The sequence below is a fragment of the Sciurus carolinensis genome, chromosome 11, assembly GCF_902686445.1.
Source record: "Sciurus carolinensis chromosome 11, mSciCar1.2, whole genome shotgun sequence".
NCBI classification, from domain to species: Eukaryota; Metazoa; Chordata; class Mammalia; order Rodentia; family Sciuridae; genus Sciurus; species Sciurus carolinensis.
This window is the reverse complement of record NC_062223.1, coordinates 73,361,985-73,383,865: the sequence shown is the minus strand read 5'-3', so window position 1 is coordinate 73,383,865 and position 21,881 is coordinate 73,361,985. Positions and strand designations below refer to the sequence as shown.

At 34.8% G+C, this 21,881-nt stretch overlaps 2 protein-coding genes across 2 annotated transcripts; both read right to left on the bottom strand.

The window, feature by feature from the left end:
- Positions 1 to 1,158: 1,158 nt before the first annotated feature.
- On the bottom strand, positions 1,159 to 2,112 carry LOC124959577 (olfactory receptor 52D1-like). Its single transcript, XM_047517984.1, has one exon. It carries the CDS (start codon positions 2,092 to 2,094, stop codon positions 1,159 to 1,161), a length of 936 nt encoding a protein of 311 aa, XP_047373940.1. The 5' UTR covers positions 2,095 to 2,112.
- Positions 2,113 to 14,080: 11,968 nt separating this feature from the next.
- Positions 14,081 to 15,064, bottom strand: LOC124959576 (olfactory receptor 52D1-like). Its single transcript, XM_047517983.1, has one exon. The coding sequence runs from the start codon at positions 15,062 to 15,064 to the stop codon at positions 14,081 to 14,083; it is 984 nt and encodes a 327-aa protein (XP_047373939.1).
- Positions 15,065 to 21,881: the final 6,817 nt, after the last annotated feature.

Below are 21,881 nucleotides of genomic sequence, written 5' to 3'. Positions count from 1 at the left end.
ACCTGCTGTTCTCCATTATGTTGGTTTAGATCTCTGTGTGTCTGTCTGTCTTTCTCTTTCACTTCTGATGATTCCCCATATATTTTTTGTTTGGTTTTGTTTGTTTATGAGAAAATAGTAGTTTGATGAAGAGTTGTAATACACCAGACTCATAATATTGATTACCACAACTTTTATGCACATTAGCTAAAGAAGAACTTAGAGTTAAAATGAACTGCAAACATCTTAAAAAGAATAACAGAAAATATATCAAAATACTTCCTTCCTTTTAGCAATCTTTGATATATCTGTACCCAGAATGCTGAATAGATTTCAAAAAGTTTAGATGTTCAGGAAAACACCATGAGAATATAAAATATTCAGTCATATAATTCAAATGGGTGAATATCATTGCACATATGTTCCTATTAAATATTTTCCTATTAAAAAATCATGATCATCTCAAAATATAAGATTTCAGAGAGAGACACTGTAATTTTATTATCAGTGAAAAATTAGCATATTTTCCTTGACAAATGAAAAATAAATGGGTCAAATTCAATTGGTCTTCAAATATCAGAAGACAATGGAAGATTAAGTAAGATCTCTCAAAAGAGGGAACAATAACATAGGAATAAGCAGAAATCTAAACATAACATCCTAGGAAGTACTAAGACGGTTGTAATAATGGTTCAGGAGTTAAGGATGGTGATGCACAGCAGCAGACTCTATTACCGTGGAAGATTGCAAACAAGTGTGGGCATTATAGTGAGACCATATCTCAAAAAAAAGAAAGTCATAAAAAGACAATGATATATTCTCTTAGACTCTGTTTTCTGAAATCCTATCCTTATGTTCAGACTCAATGTTTCTATAATAACAGTATATAGTTATTAATGTCAGCTATAGTGATTATATTAAAATAATTATTATTGAGTAGAACAATGAGATTCTCATTTTAGAATAAGGCCACTATTTATTTGGAAAACATTACTGATGTGCTTCCACAATTGACACATCTGTGACAAAACACATTGTCTTTGGATAAATTGTATCCCAGAGAAAATTCCTAGCCAACTGATCTTACAAAGCACCTTAAGGAAGAAACCACACATTCTAAGATAGATAAAAGAGTGTTTTATTCATATACTGATCAAAAATGCTTCCATACAGAGACTTTCAAAAGCTGAAGAGTTTAAGGAACCTATCTCGTATCCTCTTGGTCCTTACTCCATAAATAATGGGATTCACCATGGGTGGGACAAGAAGATAAATGTTAGCCACAAATATGTGGATATGGGGAGCCACATGGTGCCCAAACCTGTGGGTGAGGAAAGAGAAGAAGGCTGGGGTATAGAACACTAAAATGACACAGACATGGGAGACACAGGTGCCTAAGGTCTTGAGTCTGGCATCCTTGGATGGGAGGTGGAAGACAGTGTGGAGTATGAGCACATAAGAACAAATGATCAGTATGAAGTCCACTCCTCCAGTAAGGAAGGCAACAATGAGGCTGTAGGCTCTGCGGATCCGTGTCTCAGCACAGGCAATCTTGATGAGGGCCATGAACTCACAGTAGGTGTGGGAAATTATGTTGGTTCTGCAGTAGGGAAGCCAACGTAGCAGAAAGGGATGAAGACTGAGAAGTGTTGTGCCCCGGAGTACAATAGCTAGACCTATTCCCCCAATTACACTGTGTGTCAGGATAGCTGAGTGTCTTAGTGGATAGCAAATGGCTACATAACGATCAAACGCCATGGCCAGGAGGAAGCCAGACTCCATGGTGGAGCATGAGTGTATCAGAAACATTTGAGTGAGACAGGTTTCAAAGTGAATCTCTCCATCATGGAACCAAAAGAGGCTGAGAAGTTTGGGGACAACTGTAGTACACACGACAAGATCAGCAACAGCCAGCATGCAGAGGAAGAGGTACATTGGTTCATGGAGGCTGGGATCTGTCTTGATGATAAACAGAAGTGAAGAGTTTCCCAGTAGATCCAAAAGATAAACCAAACAAAAAGGAATGGAGATCCAGATGTGAGCAGCCTCCAACCCAGGAATGCCAATGAGAATGAAGGTTGTTGGATGGACATCAGTCTTATTGTATGCTGACATCACAAGGATCAGATATTTCTGTTCTCCTTATGGATGTTTCTTCTAAAGTGAAAAAAATAATAATTTATAAATTTTTTAATTGTTTATAAATTTTACAAACTGTCAAAGAAAGCCAAATTGGAAGGAACTGTGGGTCATGGAGTAATTACCATACCTATGACTATTTAGATAGAAATTATTTTATTATCTGTGGAGTCAGGTATAATTATTTCCATCCTGCCTTGTTTGGAAAGTAGCAGGAAAGGATGAAAATAGTGCCTGAAAAGTGCTGTCTACACTGAGAAGGAAGAATCATTCTTTCTTATTGACTTGTACCAAATCTTGTGAATCTTCTTAACCTGTTCAAGATTAATAATTTGTATATATATATATCAATATTGATATTTTTACTGACATATGAATTTGTAATTTGTAATAACTGATGTATAAATGCTAAAAGAGGAAAAATCTTTAAGTACCAAATACCATACATAAACAAATGTATGAAAATTTTACCATGTTCCACTGAGAATTAAATTATCATGTTCCATGACACCAATTGAGAATTAAATAATGTTTAAGAGTGTTATATTTGGAGGAGTAAGAGAGAGTAAAGTTATAAGAATGAGACAGGAGGAAAGTTTCAAATAAAGAATTGTTCTTTTTTAGGGTTTAATAGTAGTTTATACACATTCCAGGCAACAGCGTGTGGCTTTGAGACAGAACAACCAACATAGAGCAGGTGTGTCCATTATGGAATAATCTCAGGGAGATTTACTCACAACTCCCTGAGACTCATTAGAATGATAACCGGAGAAGGCTGACACATTTTGTCAAGAAATAAATTAATCATTGTACTTTCATGACTCTCTTCTGGCCACGCTGTTCTGTGTTATTCTTGACATTAGCAGGAAATTATTAAAACAATTTGATTATAACTTTGAGTCTGAGTTTCTATCACTTCCTTAATTTACGTAATTAGTCAAAAATCTTGTTCTTGGGTAAGTTCACTCTCCACCTAATCATCTACTAAACTTAAGCATATATGTAAGCATCGACCTAAGGTTCAGTTCAGTTTTCTCTCCTCAGCACACTTCTGCATTTTGTGACAACACTTCGGCCCCATGTTGCAATCCGCTTATTGCACTCTTTCCATTTCTCAGGAATAACTATTAGAACCACAGTTTTTAAATCATGCAGGTTCCTTAGTAGATAGTATGTTTAACTTTTATTTTAGAGAAATATGGTTGGTACTGTTCCAGAAACTCTTTCATTACTATTATAGATATTTATAGTTGTGGAGTACTAATGAAAGCAACTCTTAAGCCAGCGACCCAGGAATCTTGTGTTGGAATATGTATAGTAGACTGGGTTTCTATATTGAGTTGCAATGATGTGATAATTTTAGTCTCTGTTTTTAAAGTTTCACAAACAAAGTTTTGGCTAACTCTATTTGAACTTCAGAATCTGTAGGAATAGAGATTCTCTGTCCCCCATGGAAACACCTGGATATGATGTCAAGGGAGCTTTGGAAAATCTGGGAATGTCATTTTTGACCCAGGGCATATATTAGATACAACAAGAATATAGGGAAATCAGATTACTGGAATGGTTTGTAATAATACAATATTTATATTCAAAGGATATTTTCACATTAATTTTATCCTTTTAGTTTTAGTATTTTTTAATCAAAGAATTACAGGAATATTTAAAAGGGCAATAATTTTATAGCATTTATAACAACAACAAAATCCCTTCCCTTACGTTTGTTTACTAACTATCCTTCCTCCAAAAAGACAACCAATTTTTACTCTTAGTTATTAACATGCTTTTACTCTTATCAAATAATAACAATCATTCAAAATAGTTAAGAGTCATCATCCTTCATGAAAGTACTATTTGTGTTAAAAACTTGTGTTACCTTTATAATGTGGTAGAGTAAATATACTGAAAATAAAAAGGTATATTTCTCTGAACAGATATAAAAGATATTAAAATAAAATGAACTTTAAATTGATAGTTTTCATTCTTGGAATATACATATAAGACATGTAAATATATAATTATGGATCATTTAAATACAGTTAAATGGAAATTTTTAGATACACAAAGGAATCTAAGTGAATATACACCAACATAAGAGTCTAAAATATGTGATAGAAAGGTAGAAAGGATCATAGCATAAAATTTACATTTTCCATTATTATGCTATTTTTAATTGTCACACTGTATTCATAATTACCTGTAGTGTTAAAGTAACAAAATAAATAATGTAGAGCTGCAGTTGTATAAATCAGAAAAAAAATGCAAACCAAGGCATTAGGTTAAGATGTGGCCTCTCATGCTTTGTAAAATATTACCAAATTTAAATAAACAAAACATTGTGTCTTTGTTCTACCTGGTACTTTCAAACATAAAACATTTAATAATTATTTAATAGAAATGAAGACTATTCACAAATCAAATTCCTCTTAGATTATTTTTCTAGATACCTTGAATGATCATGGAAACCCTCCTTGGTGTCCCTATAGTAGGTGCCTGTCAATTATTTTCTCCCATAATGTATTTTATATTTCTTCACATCTCCTTTTTGTACTGTATATTCTTACTGAATAGAAATGATGCTTTCCTAAAGAAAAGTGATTTTTCTTTTCTTCTCTTTTCTTTCCAATGAGTTAATGAAGAATAAATGGGCAAAGTAATGAAATATTTTTATTATTGTGAAAAGTAATTTATTACTTATTATTATTATTGTGAAAAGTAATTTCAGTATAAATTTAAAGTAATCAGTCTATAATCACTATATTTCTTTCAGTATAAGTATTGTATAGTCTACAAAAATCCTCAAACCCTGCATACACTAATAGTTTCCTGACACTAATGTTAAAATTTAAGTTATGTCTAAGAATCAGTTTTCAACAATATAAAATTCATTTAGCATTTGTTTTTTGTCTGACTCCATCCTGGAGATATTGGTAGGGAATGGAGGAGAAGAAAATCACATACACTTTTGGAGATTAATAAAACAAATGGACTATAATGTTTTTATAATGTTTTAATGCAGGATTGCCTGCATCCATTGTCCATCTCTTTAAGAAGACAAAATAATATAAACTAATATGCACTGAGCATCTATTAGATACTATGTTAATTGTACGGTTGGCTCTAACCCATTTTGTCCTCAAGGGAGTTTTAGCGTAGGTGATCCTACTGATGCCATAGATAATAAAAGTAGCTGAGACTATCCAAGTGGTTTCCCAGAGCTATTCTAATATCAATTAGTGGGTCTGACATTTAAATCCAAGTAATTATGAATCTTTAATGCTTTTATTAAGCCCTCAAATATATGTACCGCATAAGGTTTTGTAAATGTAAATTGACATAGAGCATTTCTCACTGCTTTAAGAAGAATGAAATATTAATGAAAATGCATTGATTTCTAAGGTTTGCTCGGCATATTCTCTGGTATATCTCCCGCCCATCTTTTCCTTCATCAGTCATTCTCTATTATGCTCAAGTATTTAGAAAAACCCATGCACAAATTTATTCTTAAAGAAAGTTGCAGCTCAGTACCAACCTATAACAGACACCACTGAGTGTATGATAGATGCAGCCCATTCAGGGTGACCCCAAAGCAATGGCTTCTGTTCCTTCTAGAAATCTTACATGCATCTGTTTTTCAGAACCTGGCTGGTTTCCAACTACCTGACTCTTATCCAACTAACTCAGACTGCAGTGAAGAACTCTCTGCCCTGCCTTACCTCACTAGGGCTCTTTGTGGATCAAAAGAGCACCCACATGATTTGAGAAAATCTTCTATTCTCCCAGGACTTATAGTTTTTCTGAATGAGCTCGGTCATGGACAGTTTCCAGATGCCTAAGGCTCCCATGGGCAGGGAGGTTCTGTGAATTGTTTCCAAGTGCCAGAAGTTTCTCCTGTGCCTCATGGAGAAAATAACCTTGTCAGATAAACTTCATCCAGAAATAAGTTATACTGTTTTTGATTATGAATTCAGAGGTAATGAATCGATATTTTGCCCCCAAAAAGAGAGGAAGAAATTCACCTATTTGTATATGAGGCCTATCTGGAAAGCGTTAAAGTAACATCAATCATGTAATAAAGATGTGGGAAAGGTGTGTTGTATAAAATTTGCTGGAGGTCATTGTTTTAGACTAAGCACCAGTAACCCAGAACAAAATAGCCACGAGGAGTCAGTTGTGCCAAGTGTCATGTAATCAAATGAAATGCTAATAAGAAATTCCCAAGCAGGTCAGTTTCTCCCCAAAACAGGACATTTATCGCAGCCAATAGGAAAGGGACAAATCAACCTGACCCAGCAACATAAAGAACTCCCCTTAGTTTGCCCTTTACAAGAAAAGCAACCTGATATTAACCAACTTACTTTATTTTCTTGTTCTGCGTTCTTGTTCCTGCTCAATCTGCTCTACAAACCCCACTGTTGTTCCCTTCCCAGCAGAGCTCCCTCTGTTTTGAGATGGGATGATGCCTCATTATTGAATCACTAATAAAAGTCAATTAGATCTTTAAACTCACTTTCTTGGAAATTTTGCTTTCTTAATGGATGAAGAAGAGGGCACATTTGTTTATCTTGAGATGTCAACTACTAAAAACAAGGGTAGAGGACAGCCTTGTTGTGAGGCTGGAATACAAAGACATTTACATTCAAGTTAACCAGGGTTGAGAATTGGTCAACTCTTCTTGGCTGGTGCTTCTGTCTGCAGGTTTCAAGAGGTAATAAGGCATCAAAAAAGAAAAACAAAAACCTTCCAACAGAGGCAGGTCCTGCATATCAGGACACTGTAGAAGAATATTTCAAATGGCCAGCTAGATTTTACAAAAGAAAAAAATTATGGGGACAAACAGGTTTTCAATGCTATGAGATTGGTTTATTGCATCAGGTCGTTGGCAGAATTTTTGTTACACAAGTGGTGACCAAAGCCATTGGTACTAAGTCCAAGAGTGTGTGATTTGTTTGTAAGAACTGTATACAAAATGAAATTTGCTAAATAGGAAATATCTATAAAACAAGGTTATAGCTGATCACTTGAGAGAAATATTATGACCAGAGGCTCATATGAACCTAACCCTGTAATAAATATATGCTAATTAGGCATTCAAGTGAGTTAATAGAATATACCGAGAGCAATGAGAATTGACTCTTATGTGTAAATATACAAATAGGTATATGCCTTTAGGCAGAATGGCTTAACTCCTTTAATTTATGGTCTGCTACATGATATTTTGACCTTGGTATACATTTCAGGATGTCTAAATCAAGTTAGTTAATATGCCAATTATATTTATCATTTTTTGATGTAGGGAAACTTAAAATCTATTCTCTTATCTAGTTTCAAGTATACTAACAATATTCTTCATGATGTATTCTTTAACTTATTCCTTCTATTTCTCTAAAATGTTGTAACCTAAATCAGCATGTGCCCCTTGTCCTGTGTTGTCTCCTGTGTCTTGTAAGGACCATTTATTTTTCTCTGTTATTGCGACTTGAGGTTCTTCAGATTCAACATGTGAGAACAAACAATAATTGTCTTCTTTCTGTGCCTGTATTAACTTAATATAGTATCCTTTAAGGTTAAGCATGCTTTCATAAATAACAAAATTTATTTATCTTGTAAGACTGAACACTATTCCATTGACATAGATGTCATATTTTCTTTGCTGCCTCCTTCTCCCATGAGAGGAATTTCTGTTGTCTGTTGGTGATGTGCTGTGCCAGGTTTTGGTCTTAGACATAAATGAAACTTTTATTTTTCTTGTGTGTGTGTGTCCTCATTCTGCATTCTATTGGCTTGCTGTACTTTCTCACTTGCATTCTAGAACTCTCCTAAAGGAATATATCTCCATGTATTGTTGGTACATCATTATTTCTGTTGGAAGAGGAAGGTTGAATTCTTCTGCTCTGCCATCTTGCTGATGCTCACCTCATTTTTGGCCATTCATTTCTTAGTATCTAAGACTTGCTGATGACTATTTTCCCCAGGGCCAGATTAGAAATGAGATTTCTCAGAGACCTTGTGTTCTTTACTAAACCATCTTTAGGGGACTATCTGCAAGGGCTTTTCAGGCAAAGAGCAGTGTCCTCATAAAGACTGAACAAGTTGAGAAAATCAGAGCCAGGGTCCCATCCCTAGTGAGTCTTCTCTGTCTCCAAGCTCACAGGTGAATCCTCATGACACAGTGATGAACCAAGAGGTAGAAGGATGTCAGAGGGGAAGAGACAAAAAAATGGAGAAATGAATCTAAGGCTGAAGCTTAGAGAATGAAACGGATCACAGCTCAGAAGGGTCACAATTAGTGCTGAAGGCATTTGTAATTCAATCTGCATTCATTTTGTGTTTCTTTAAGAAAACTCAGTCTCCTGACATCTAAAAATGATGGATAAGTTAGCATCTTGGAATATTTAAAGACACATTGCCTTAAAGGTAAAGCATCTCAGAATAATTATGTGTTTCAATTAGTGACATATTTTGGGTCATTTCTCTTTAATTATTTATTTATTTTTTGAGGAAAACGTGAGGGGTAGATATTGAAGTGGTTGTGCAAAGTCACACAACTGATAAGTACTGCCTACTAACTTTCTTCCTCCTGTAATAATGAAGTGGGGTTTCAGCACACTAGTATGGCTGAAGAGCTCATGTTTTTAAGCACTGCAAAATAATGTGCTGTAATTAACAAAGAAATGATCATGGTTCATAATCCAATAGGATGGGAGAAAATTAACTGAATTTAATAATATTAGAGAAGTATAAATAGTGTTTAATTTGAATGTATAGATAGGTAAGGAGATTTTAGATTTCTGGTCTAATCAGTTCACTGAGTGATAGTGTCATAAAATAGCTACACAATTTCCTCCTTTATTTCTACTCTATCTTCCTTTATTTATACTTAGTATTTATATCGCTGTGTCTCTACTTAGTCAACAAACTACTCAGATGCTAGTTAATCTGAGTTAAAATGCAAAATTCCCCCAACATCTTATTTGCAAGCACAAAATATAATTTAATATTTCCTTACACAGTTAAGAGAAACTACTCTTATTTCTTTTCTTTAATGATAAGCTAGTCACATTTCACCTGAAGAATATCCTCATGTATGGACTATCTGTTGCATATAAATGTGCTATAAAAGATTAAACACTATCATATGGCTTTCTGAGAATTTTGCCCATGTTTCTGTACCTCGCAGGTATTATTCAGAAACACAGAATGTCATTCAGTAATAAACTCACTTCCATTCCAATTGCACCTTCAGTGCTAAATCCCCAAATTCTTGTTTCCTTGAGTTAATCATATTTTTCACTTCTTATGTTGCCCATCTCACAGCACTTTTTTAAAGTACTCACTGTTAAATTCTAAAGCAAGCATAGTTTATGAGATAAACTCCGTTGTTGTGGGCAATCCACAGTGTACCTCCTGTAAATAGTCTTTCTTGCTCTTAGCTTTGCTTCTTTTCAAGTGTTTCCTATCCTCCTAGAAGTTTCTATATGTTTGCTATGGACCCTCTTTTCTTAGCATTTCTTCTATCTCAGCTCATTGAGAAGATAATACCTTACCACCTTCCTAAAACTGTAGTCATGATTAGTAATGCTCCTTGGGAAAACTCTAATGACCCAGCATTATATACATTATATTATATTATATGCAACTGTATATAATAAATGATCGAATGCTTTGAAAATATATTCTTAATGATTCCTTAAACAAGGTGCAAGAAATGTTATTAGAAGTGATGATTTTGCAAATGATCAATGTAGTTTGCTCCTAATAACTAAGCACATGGAATATTATTTCTTTTTGTCTGATGTTTTCTTCAATGTATTTGCCATGCTTCTTAATCTCTTTTTTTGTTATTTTTTATTATTGTTTATTTTTACAGACTGCATTTTGTTTCATTGTACACAAATGGGGTACAATTTTTCATTTCTATGGTTGTGCGTGATGTAGATTCATACCATTCCCGTAATCATACATGTACACAGGGTAATGATGTCTGTCTCAATCTACCATCTTTCATACCCCCACCCCCTCCTCCCTCTCATTTCCCTCTACATAAAAATTGGTGCAGCCACTCTGGAAAGCAGTATGGAGATTTCTCAAAAAATTTGCATTGGACCCAACATTTGACCCAGCTCTCCCACTCCTCGGTTTATACCCCACGTACTTAAAATCAGCATACTACAGTAACACAGCCTCATTAATATTTATAGCAGCTCAGTTCACAATAGCTAGATTGGGGAATGAACCTAGATGCCCTTCAACAGAAGAATGGATAAAGAAACTGTGGTATATTCTTAAACTCTTAAAAATATACTTGCCTCTTATTTAAACTAGAGATGGTACATTCTTTTATTCATATCTAGGCAAATTTTAAAGAGATTATGTATGTGAATAAGTATGCTTAGGAAGGGGACTTTGTATACATATCATAATTAAGATGTACATTATCTTTACCTTCTTTGCATTCTCTCTATACTTTATTACATTTCTTTCTACATATTTCCTATGTTGATAACTATATGTACTTCAAGCATTTGATGAGTCTTTTGAAAGTAGTTGAGTTTTATTCAATTTGTAAAGTAGAGTTAAATATGTCCTCTGGTAGGTGTTTATAGAGATTACATATGATTTGCACAGATTCTGATATAGCATATGAAGCAATAGGCAGAACCCAAATAAATTGTCATTGATGCTATTTTCAATACATTTGCTTCATTGTTTTGTAGTTATCATGAAGAATCATTAACAAATGGGTTGATTTAGGTCATATTTTAGTTATATTTCACTAAATAGTGGTCTTGGGCAAATTAACTTCCGTCTAGTGAAATAGCTCTGTGTTAACATCTATGGAATCAATAGAAGTCACCATATGTGTCCTGGCAGATCCCTCTGTACATGAAAATTGAAAGTAAATTGTGTTAGTGATGATGAGAGAACATAATAATGTTGGTGTTCAGGCAAAAGCTTAGCATGATATGAATGAGAAAACCATTGTAAATTAATTGGGAAGAAAGGTAGTGACCATGAGAAATATATCCTATACAGTCTTTTATTACCATCTAACGCAGCACTTGTTTCAGATCCTTCTCATTGAGATCTACTTCTTTAATTTGTTCTGTATTTTGGGCTTCTGATGGGGTGAATCACCTGAGGAATAGAGCATATATTATTGCATAATGCTCTTATTTTTCACCTTGCAGAGCTTTTCCTGCACCTGGCAGTTTGATGGGCATACAAATACCAAAGACTTAATGGTTCCCAGGGAGGATGTTCCTTCCCAGTGACAGCCAGTCTCACCCCTCCTCTTTTTTCTGGGGATCCTAGGACTAGAGGCTCTTCACATCTGGATTGGTTTTCCCTTCTGTGCTGTGTACCTGATTGCATTCATAGGGAACCTCACCATCCTATTGGTGATCAGGGCTGAGAGCAGTCTTCACCAGCCCATGTTCTACTTCCTGGTCATATTGGCTACCATTGACTTGGGGCTCTCCACAGTGACTATCCCTAAGATGCTTGGGATCTTCTACTTTAGTTTTCACAACTTCTACAACTTCCAAAGCTGCAGTTCAATTATATATATCTATTATAATCACCTGGGAAATTTGACAACGTGATCGACAGAACCCTACTTCCACTATTGTGTCTTCTTCAGAGTTAAAATCTGAACAATGTCAAGCAGATTTTTTTTGTGTCATTCATCCAGTTACACAATACATGTGAGGCTTATCCACCTGATAAAACAGAACACAAATCAAGCAAAAGATTTGATAAAAATCAGAAGAAAAGAATCACCTAAAAATTAATGACAATTTGACCAGACTTCTTCAGAGCAATAGTATATTCCAGAGAAGAAGGATAGTTCCTTTAAAGTCTAAAGGAAAGTAACAACTAGAAAATTAAATTGTGTAGCTACAAATTTATTGTTAAAGAACAAGGGTGAAATAATGAAAACTTCAAAGAAACAGATAACAAAGAAGTTAAACTTATAAATTTTCACTAAATGATAAATGATAAACTTGAGAATAAAGGATATTTACTCAAGAAGAATGGACTGTGGTGAACAAAAAGAAATTTGTAAATATGATGGTATGTTCCAAATTGTCAGCCAAAAAGCTGTTACCATACATCATGTTGTTTGAGAACTCCTTTTCTTGTTATGCTTCAGATGATTTTCCATGAGCTTTTTGTTTGTTTGTTTACTTTGTTTTTTAAGAAAATACCATTTTTTATATTAATGTGGGTTTGAATGCATGAGTACAAGCTATTACCATTAGCACGATGATTATCGGTCCTTCTCAGAATTTCGCAAGGAAGTTAATATTCTTATTTGATATCTTTATTTCCATGTTAGTGAAGAAAATCTCAGGAAGATCAACATAGTAATGTCAAGTACATTTCATCTCTTAGTTCAGAACCCTCTGTTTACCTAATTTTTAAAATTTTGTAAACAAATAGAAGTAGAGGGGTGTTTTTGTTCAGCTTCTGGGAGGAAAATGGTGAAACAAATAATTCTGTGCAAGCATAGCTAGAGAAACCTGTGAGGAAATAAAGAAGCAAGGTGAGGCAGAACAAGGAACTAAGAAAAATATGGTTTTCATTGAAGTCTAGACTGAGCCTAATCCCCTGTGGCACTCTGGAGTGTGCTTGGCTGGACAGTCATCCCGCCTTGAAGTAAGTGGGTTGGGAGCTGGGAATTTGTGTTCAGCAACAGTTGGTGAAAATACCATTTTGATAAAGAATTTTCCTTGGCAATATTCCTGTCTGAATATAACGATTATCACAGCTTTTATGTACTTTAGCCAAAGAGGATAGGAAAATTGAAATGAACAACATTATGAACTTTATAAAGGATAATTGGAGATATGTTAAAATATCTCTTACTTTGATAATCTCTTATTCATCTGTATCAAAATACTACATGCATTTTCCAAAATTTAGATCTCAAGAAAATACTAGAAGAGATAAAATATCAAGTCATATAATTCAACTGGTCAAATGTCATTGGACATAAGATAAGTTCAAATATTGTCCATCACAGAAAGATGAATGACTTCAAGTGTTGCACAAATTTGAGATTCTAGAGAGGGATATTGCCTTATTTATTACCTCTTAAAAATTATGCAGTTCCCTCTACATAATCTAAAGTTCCTCCATTAACATAGTGGGAAATGAGAGGGAAAGGGGTATGAAAAATGGTGGAATGAGACAGACATCATTACCCTATGTACATGTATGATTACACAAACGGTATGAATCTACATCATGTACAACCACAGAAACAAAATGATATACCCCATTTGTGTACAATGAATAAAATGCAGTCTGTAAAAATTTTTTAAAAACATAAAAAATTAAAAAATAAGCATTTCCTTTTCGCATCAATGATAAATAAATCAAATTTAGTTGGTCTCCACATACATCATCTCATACATCAGAAAGAATGGATGATAACTAAGATTCTCTTAAAAAGTGGGAGGTAACAATAATGTAGAAAAACAGAAAAATAATCATAGCACCCTAAAAAGAAATACACAGTGTTGTCAAAATGTCTCATAAAAAGACAGTTCAAAGTGATATTTTCTCCTGGTTTCCTGCTTTTTTTTATAAATATGATTCTCAAAGATGTTTAAATTCATGTTTTCTATAATGACCACATTCAGGCATTTATGATAATAGAGACTGTTATGTACACTGTAAGACAGTCACAGTGATAAGATTCAGTGATGGGTTGTAAGTAGAATAATGAGATTCTCATTTTAAAGTAAGCCCAATACTTTTTTGGAAAACTTTACTGAATTGCATAGGAACCAGGAATTTTATATGCTTAAATATTAGTTGTCTTTTAGTAAGTTACTTCCCACAGAAAATCATTAATCATCTGATCATAAATAGAGGGTCTGAATGAAGAAATCACATATTCCAAGAGTGATAATATAATGTTTATTCATATTTTACCCACCAACAAACTGATTCAATTCAGTTGTTTTTGAAAACTGAACAATTTAATGAATCTGTCTCTTATTCTCTTGGTCCTTACTCCATAAATAATAGGGTTCACCATGGGTGGGACAAGAAGATAAATGTTAGCCACAAATATGTGGATATGGGGAGCCACATGGTGCCCAAACCTGTGGGTGAGAAAGGAGAAGAAGGCTGGAGTATAGGACACTAAGATGACACAGACATGGGAGACACAGGTACCCAAGGTCTTGAGTCTGGCATCCTTGGATGGGAGGTGGAAGACAGTGTGGAGTATGAGCACATAAGAACAAATGATCAGTATGAAGTCCACTCCTCCAGTAAGGAAGGCAACAATGAGGCTGTAGGCTCTGCGGATCCGTGTCTCAGCACAGGCAATCTTGATGAGGGCCATGAACTCACAGTAGGTGTGGGAAATTATGTTGGTTCTGCAGTAGGGAAGCCAACGTAGTAGGAAAGGGTGAGGACTGAGAAGCGTTGTGCCCCGGAGTACAATAGCTAGACCTATTTCCCCAATTACACTGTGTGTCAGGATAGCTGAGTGTCTTAGTGGATTGCAAATGGCTACATAACGATCAAAAGCCATGGCCAGGAAGAAACCAGATTCCATGGTGGAGCAAGAGTGTATCAGGAATACTTGAGTGAGACAGGCTTCAAAGCGGATCTCTCCATCATGGAACCAAAAAAGACTGAGAAGTTTGGGTACAGCTGTAGTACACACGACAAGGTCAGCGACAGCCAGCATGCAGAGGAAGAGGTACATTGGTTCATGGAGGCTGGGATCTGTCTTGATGATGAACAGAAGTGAAGAGTTTCCCAGGAGGGCCAAAAGGTAGACCATGGAAAAAGGAATGGAGATCCAGATGTGAGCAGCCTCCAACCCAGGAATGCCAATGAGAATGAAGGTTAGTGGATGAACATTTGTTTTATTATATGCTGACATCACAAGAGTTGGACGTTTGAGCTTGCTCTTCATGGTTATTTCCTTTAAACAAACAAAATAATAATTTTTTGAAGTTTGTGATCTTCATAAAGAAAGCCAAATTGCAAGTAAATTTAGCCTACGTTGTAACTACCATACTTGTGAATATTTAGACAGGAATTATTCCATCCTCTTCAGATTCTCTGCCTTAAAAAGCACACCATCTTAACAAAAATATAAATGGTATCTACATTGAGAACTGCAAGAAACATTTAATTCTTCTTAATGAGATACATTGAATCCTGTGGATCTTCCTAACCATTCACAACATAGTTTTATAATTTTTACCAATATTTTGATATTGATATTTTCATTGATACATGAAATTTTCATTTGTTATACAACTGATGTACAGATACTAAATCTGGTAAACTAAGTATTAAATTTCACAGTTAAACATATGAAAAAACCTACCATTTCCATTGAAGAAAATGATGCCAATTAAGAATTAAAGAATGTTTAACACTCTTGCATTTGGAAGGATAAGAAATAGTGCAGATGATATATTGTAAAAGCAAGACAGGAGGAATAACCAGAGATTTTAATTTTATTCTTACAGAAAAGAGATGATGCCTACCATATATTTAGGTTTTAGTCACGGTAGGTTAGGGACATGCCAAGCAACAGGGTGTGGTTTTGAAACAGGAAAACCAGCATATAGGAAATATGTCAATTGTGGAATGATCACAAGTAGGTTTACTCACAACTGCATGATACTTATTAAGGATAAGAAGAGAAGTTGACACAATTTGTCAGGAAACTAACAAATCATTGTACGTCATGACTCTCCTCAGGCCACACAGTTTGGACTATATTAAAACAACTTGATTATAACCTGAAGTCTTGAGATTCCATCACTTCCTTTCAATTATGTAATTTGTCAAAAAACTTGCTCTTGAGTAAGTTCACTTTCCATCGATCTATTCTACCTAAGCTTCAGTTCACATTTTTTCCTTTCCTCTGCATGCTTCTGCATTTTGTGACCCCAGCTGTAGCACCATACTGCAATTTGCTTAATATATTTGTTCCCTTTTTTAAGGGGGGGTACCCCGGATTGAACATAGGGGCACTTGGTCACTGAACCACATCCCCAGCACTATTTTGTATTTTATTTAGACACAGGGTCTCACTGAGTTGCTTAGAGTCTCATTTCACTGAGGCTAACTTTGAACTCAAGATCTTCCTGACTTGGCCTCCCAAGATGCTGGGATTACAGGCATGCATCACCATATTTGTTTCATTTTTTATTAATATTATTAGAGCAGAATTTTTTAAATAATTAATGTACCTTAGTAGATAGTCTTTTACATTTTTAGAAATATGATTGACACTATTCTGGAAACTCTTTATTTACTATGCTAGATATTCATGGTTATGGAGTAAAAGTGATAATGAAAAATAACTGAAAATTCAGTGTCCAATAATTCAATATTGAAATATGTATATCAAACAGGGCTTCTATACTTAATGGCAATGATTTAATAATTTTGGCCTCTGAACTATCTTGAAGTTTCACAACCAAATTTTCTGCTTATTCTCACGATTTGAACTTCAGAGTCTCTAGGGATATATATTCTCTTTTGCTCATGGATACAACTGGATATGTGTGTCAAGGTAGCTTTGGAAAGTCTGGGAATGTCCTTTCTGATGCAGGGCATATATTGGACAGAAAAAGAATTTAGGAAACAAGATTATTAGAAAACTATGTAATATGTCTGTATTCAAATAATAATTTAATCTTTTAAAATGATTAAAATTAACTGCCCTTATTAAAAGTCATAAGTTAAAAAATTTGTACTATGTTACACTCGGTACCATAAAAAACATTCAGAAATTAAAAGTCCTTTTTGTACAAACTAATATCAGATGCATTAAAATAAGATAGATAATTTTATTTTTTGCACTCTTTTGGAATATACATATAAAAACCAAACACGAGCATAGCATATAGTATAAATATATTCATGTTGAGAATTTTATAAACACAGAAAGCAATCACTTAGGAGGAGTATAAAATGTGATATAGACAGAGAAGAGCATAGACAAAGTAAGATTTATCTTTACTTTTATCACATATTTTGCCTTTTTTTAACAGTGGTGATGTATTCAGATTATTCATTATTTGCCTGTAGTTTTTAAGGTAAGTAAATAAATAATGACAGAGTTGAAATTTTATTAATCTGAAAAAAATACAAACTGATGTGTCATAATAAGATGTAGCCTACCATGTTTTCTAAACAACTACCAAATGTTTCTAACCATTGAAATACATTTTTTCCTGTCTCTTGCCATCAAGAACTGATCACATTCTCTACCAGTGATGGAAATGACCCTGTATCTTTCTTCTACTGGCATTTTACACACATAAAAAACATTTAATAACTTTGACTAGAAGTGAAATCTCTATTCACATTTCAACTCCTCTGAGATTATTTTCCTTGATACCTTGAACAATCATTGGCACCCTCCTTGGTGTCCCTATGGTATGTGCATGTACCTGTCAATCATCTTTTGTCATATTGTATTTTATATTTTATTATATCTTTCTTCTGTATTACATTGCAGATTCTTACTGGAAAAAAATGATGTCTTACCACTTATTTGTTATCTGTTCCAATAAATTGATGAAGAAATAAAAGGGGGAAGGTGAGGTACTATTTTTGTTTTTCTGGAAAGTATTTCAGTAATTTTAGCATAAACTTGACCACTATAAATCACTCTATACTTATCAGTATAAATATTGTGTAGTCCTCACAAATCCTCATATCCTCTATTGCACTAACAGTTTCCTGAAATGTTAAATATTGAGAATATCCAGAGATCTGTTTCCAACAATATGAAATTCAAATTAGCATTTATTTTTTGTTTGACTCTATCCTGGAGATATTGATAGGGGATGAAGGAGAAGAAACTTACATATGATTCTGTATATTAATAAAACAAATGATCTGTGCTGTTTTTACACCAGTCCTGCATTTATTATCCATTTCTTTAGGAAAAAATAATATAAACCAACATGCATTGAGCATCTATTAGATACCATGTTAATTATATTATTGGCTCTAACCCATTTTGTATTCTAGATAGTTTTGGAATAGGTGATCCTACTTAGGAAATAGATAAGAAAAGTAGCTAATGCTGACCAATTGGTTTCTTACAGCTGTTCTACTATGGATTAATATATCTGGTATTTGAAGCCAAAGTTTAATGCTTTCATTAAACCTTAAATAATGCATACCCCATAGGGTCTTGTAAATGTAATATTATATCCCACATTGTACTGCTGTTAGCAGGATAAAACATTGCTCAAAAAGTATAGATTTCTATGGTTTCTCAGAATATCTGCTAGCCTATCTCCTTCTCATTCTTTCCTTCAGCAATCTTTCTCTAATCTACTCAAGTATGTTGAAAAGCCCATGTACATATTTATTTTTAAAGACAGTTGCCTTGTCCCAATTCATAACAAAATAAAGATGTCTTTGCTTGTAAAAAAGATGAATTCTTTTCAGGGTGCCCCAAACCCAAATATCATCTGTTTCCTCAAGAAATTTTAAATAAGTCTCTTTTTCAGAGTCCAGCTACTAATAGTAGAACCCTGAAAACTATCTAACTACTCTCCGCCAAGCTCAGGATGCAATGAGAGTTACCATTACTTCCCTGTGGCTCTGTGTGGATCAACAAGAGAACTTACCTGGCTTGAGCAAAGCTTCTGTTCTCCCCAGACTTACAGATTTTCTGAATGAGCTCAGTCATAGACAGTTACCATGTGCCTTAAGTTCCCCTGAGCTGGGAGGTGAGATGGCTTCCCCAAGGTGTCAGGGAAGAATCAATTGGGAGCTGGAGATTTGAGTTCAGAATACAACTCCTATATGTTTCAAGTCAACATCTAATAATAGGATAATCCAGGAGGGAAAGGGGGAGGGGAAAAGGGAAGGAGGGAGTCTTCCCCATCTGTGTCTGGAAGCTTCTTCTCAGCAGGACTGCAGTATCTCAGAATTCTTCTTTCTATTTTTTTTAATGAATCTTATTTAAAATTAGAGCATTATAATCACACATTACTATGATCGGGTTCATTTTGACAACATCATAGATTTTGCATGAATTTTTTGTTCTTTTCATATATACATGCCAGTAGGGTATATTTTGATGTATTATACATGCATGGAGTATAACTTCCTAATTAGGATCCCATTCTTGCAGTTGTACATGATATGGAGTTTCACTGGTCATGTATTCATATATAAACATAGGAAAGTTATGTCTGATTCATTCTACTGTCTTTCCTATTCCCATTCCCCCTCCCTTTCCTTCATTCCCCTTTGTCTAATCCAGTATTGTCATTTCTTAAAAATATCACATATAGGTATATAAAGGAAAATATTAATCAACATTTTGTTTTAAATGTCTTTAATAAAGAAAAATGTAGAGAAACCCACAAAATTCATGACATCTGGATACCAGAATTAACTTTACTTTATAACTTTTGTGTTCATATAACTTTGAATATGTAAATCTTATTATACTTTACAAATTCATGCCATAATTCAAGATTTGTTATTCTTTCCATACATGATCAAAATAAATGCACAGAATTATTTAATTATATGAAGTAATAAAAATGCAATTTTGATGAGACTTACATTGTAACTAAACATTTATGTGGGAAATTTAATGCTTGAAACCATGCCATTCTCTAAGAATGCCAAGGTGGAGGCTTCTGTGCCACAGAGCACCCATAGAGACCCTGTACACAGAGGCACTGCAGTTACAGCCTCAAGTACTTAGAACCAATCAGTAAAGCCCCAGTGGAGGGACGTGCCTACCTAGAAATTCACAACCACTGGCAGTAAGAACTCAGACACAGGTGGGCCAACTGATACTCCACCCTTCACATGAATGGCACCCAGATCAGCCAGGGTATAGGTTTCTGCACCATGGAATAGCCACAGAGAACCAGAAAATACAGGTTCCACACTTTCAGACAGCCACCAAGCTCCATGCCACTTTAAAGAAGCCCATGTGAAGGGGAGCAGGCACACATGACTCACAGACATCAGTGACAGCCCTGAGTCCTGCATCCTGTGTTATCACACCCAACATAAGTAGCCAGCAGAGTGGTAGAGTGCCATCCAAGTACACAGACTTGGACCCTTGTAGTGTAAACAAGGAACAGCTGGTGAGTAATCCATAGCAACCAGGGAAGTAGCTCCTGTGCCCCAACACCTACCTATAGGAGGATCTACAACTAGGAGTCCCAGAGTTGCAAATTAACTCAGTTCTCATTCAGATATGTGGACCTACAGAAGGCAATTTCTGAGGATCACATCAAGCAGGAAGCAGAGAACTTCATACATACACAGTGGCAGTAAGACCCACAAAAAGTCTTAGAGGAGCACCCAACAGACACTAGTCACCACTCAAAGTGCCCAGATCCAAGACCACTGACCAGTAACCTGTGTACTCCAGAGTGTTTGCAGTCCTACACCTCTTCCCCCTGGGTCACCCAGCACCTCATCAAATAAACTACAATACTTCTATTTTGGACCATCACACACCTCACACTCTGAAAATGCACGAGTAACCCATGCTGAATTTGATACCAGTGGATACATGGAACTTTTCTACAGGAGGGCACACAAGGCAATACCCCTAACAGGAAATAATCAGTGTGCTAAGTCCCATGCAATTAGGGACCATCTCCTCTGACTGAGCAGAAAGCTAGTATGTACATGAACACACCAAAAATCAAAGAGGTCCCCCTAAAGTTGTATCAGACTTGAGCTGGTGTGATCACTACATTCAGACCCAGGAAAACAGAGTGTAAGAGTGGTGGACATCTTCTAACGGTCCTGAATCCTGATGCAATTCAAACCAGGAAGACTCAATAAGAATCTCTCCACCTTGACATGGATTATCACAAATAGTTCTAATGTCAGTTTTGATCTCACAGGTATTACTTTTTTTATGGAATTGATATATGTTCCCCTATTATTCTATATTGCTCCCTTGACCCATCGTATTATATTTCTTCTAATGTTTTAAATCATTAACTGGAATCATTCTATCTTTGTTTTCCTAGCTGAGGTTGAAAATTACTCCTCTTATTTCTTCTTTTCACTCTTGCAGTATTTGCTTGCGCCTAAAATTTCTCCATTTTTTTTTCAACTTTTTACCTTGGTTTCTTTTATTCTTTTCTATCTTTTCTTTCATTTTTTCTTTTGTCCAATATTTCTCTCCTCTCCTTTTCATCCTCTACATAGTGTAATCATAATTTTAATATTTTAATAACTAATTCCTCAACCTACTCCAGAACATTACTACCATTTTATACCCAGATTAAAGAAACCATAGGGAACATTTTCAACAAAATTTTTCCCCTCAGGTTTATTAGTACATGGCTTTTCTCTGTAGTAATTGCAGTTAATAGGGTTTAGTATCTTCTCTCAAAGTGGTGCTGTTATCGTGAAGAACAGAGGATACACATTGAGTGGGAGTATCAATTCATGAATATCCACCCAGCCTGAGGCACTAGAGAAATAAGTTCAATAAATAGTCCTTTGCATAAAACCGAAGAGATAATCATTCTAGCTGATGGATACAAACCACCCCAAACAGCCTAGAACACTTCAATAACTGAGAGATTCATACCACAGTGTTCATAGTTAAAATGTTCAATGAGCTAACAAAAGGTATAATGAATGAATTTAGAAAATATGGGAAGTGAAAGATTATTTCAATAAAGAAATAAGGAATCTGATAAGAATGAGACAGAAATCCTGGAAATGACTCAATAAATTGAATTAAAAATTCA

Bases quoted from the DNA above. Each gene is read 5' to 3' on its own strand.
- LOC124959576 (XM_047517983.1), bottom strand. From the start codon at position 15,064: ATGAAGAGCAAGCTCAAACGTCCAACTCTTGTGATGTCAGCATATAAT.
- LOC124959577 (XM_047517984.1), bottom strand. From the start codon at position 2,094: ATGTCAGCATACAATAAGACTGATGTCCATCCAACAACCTTCATTCTC.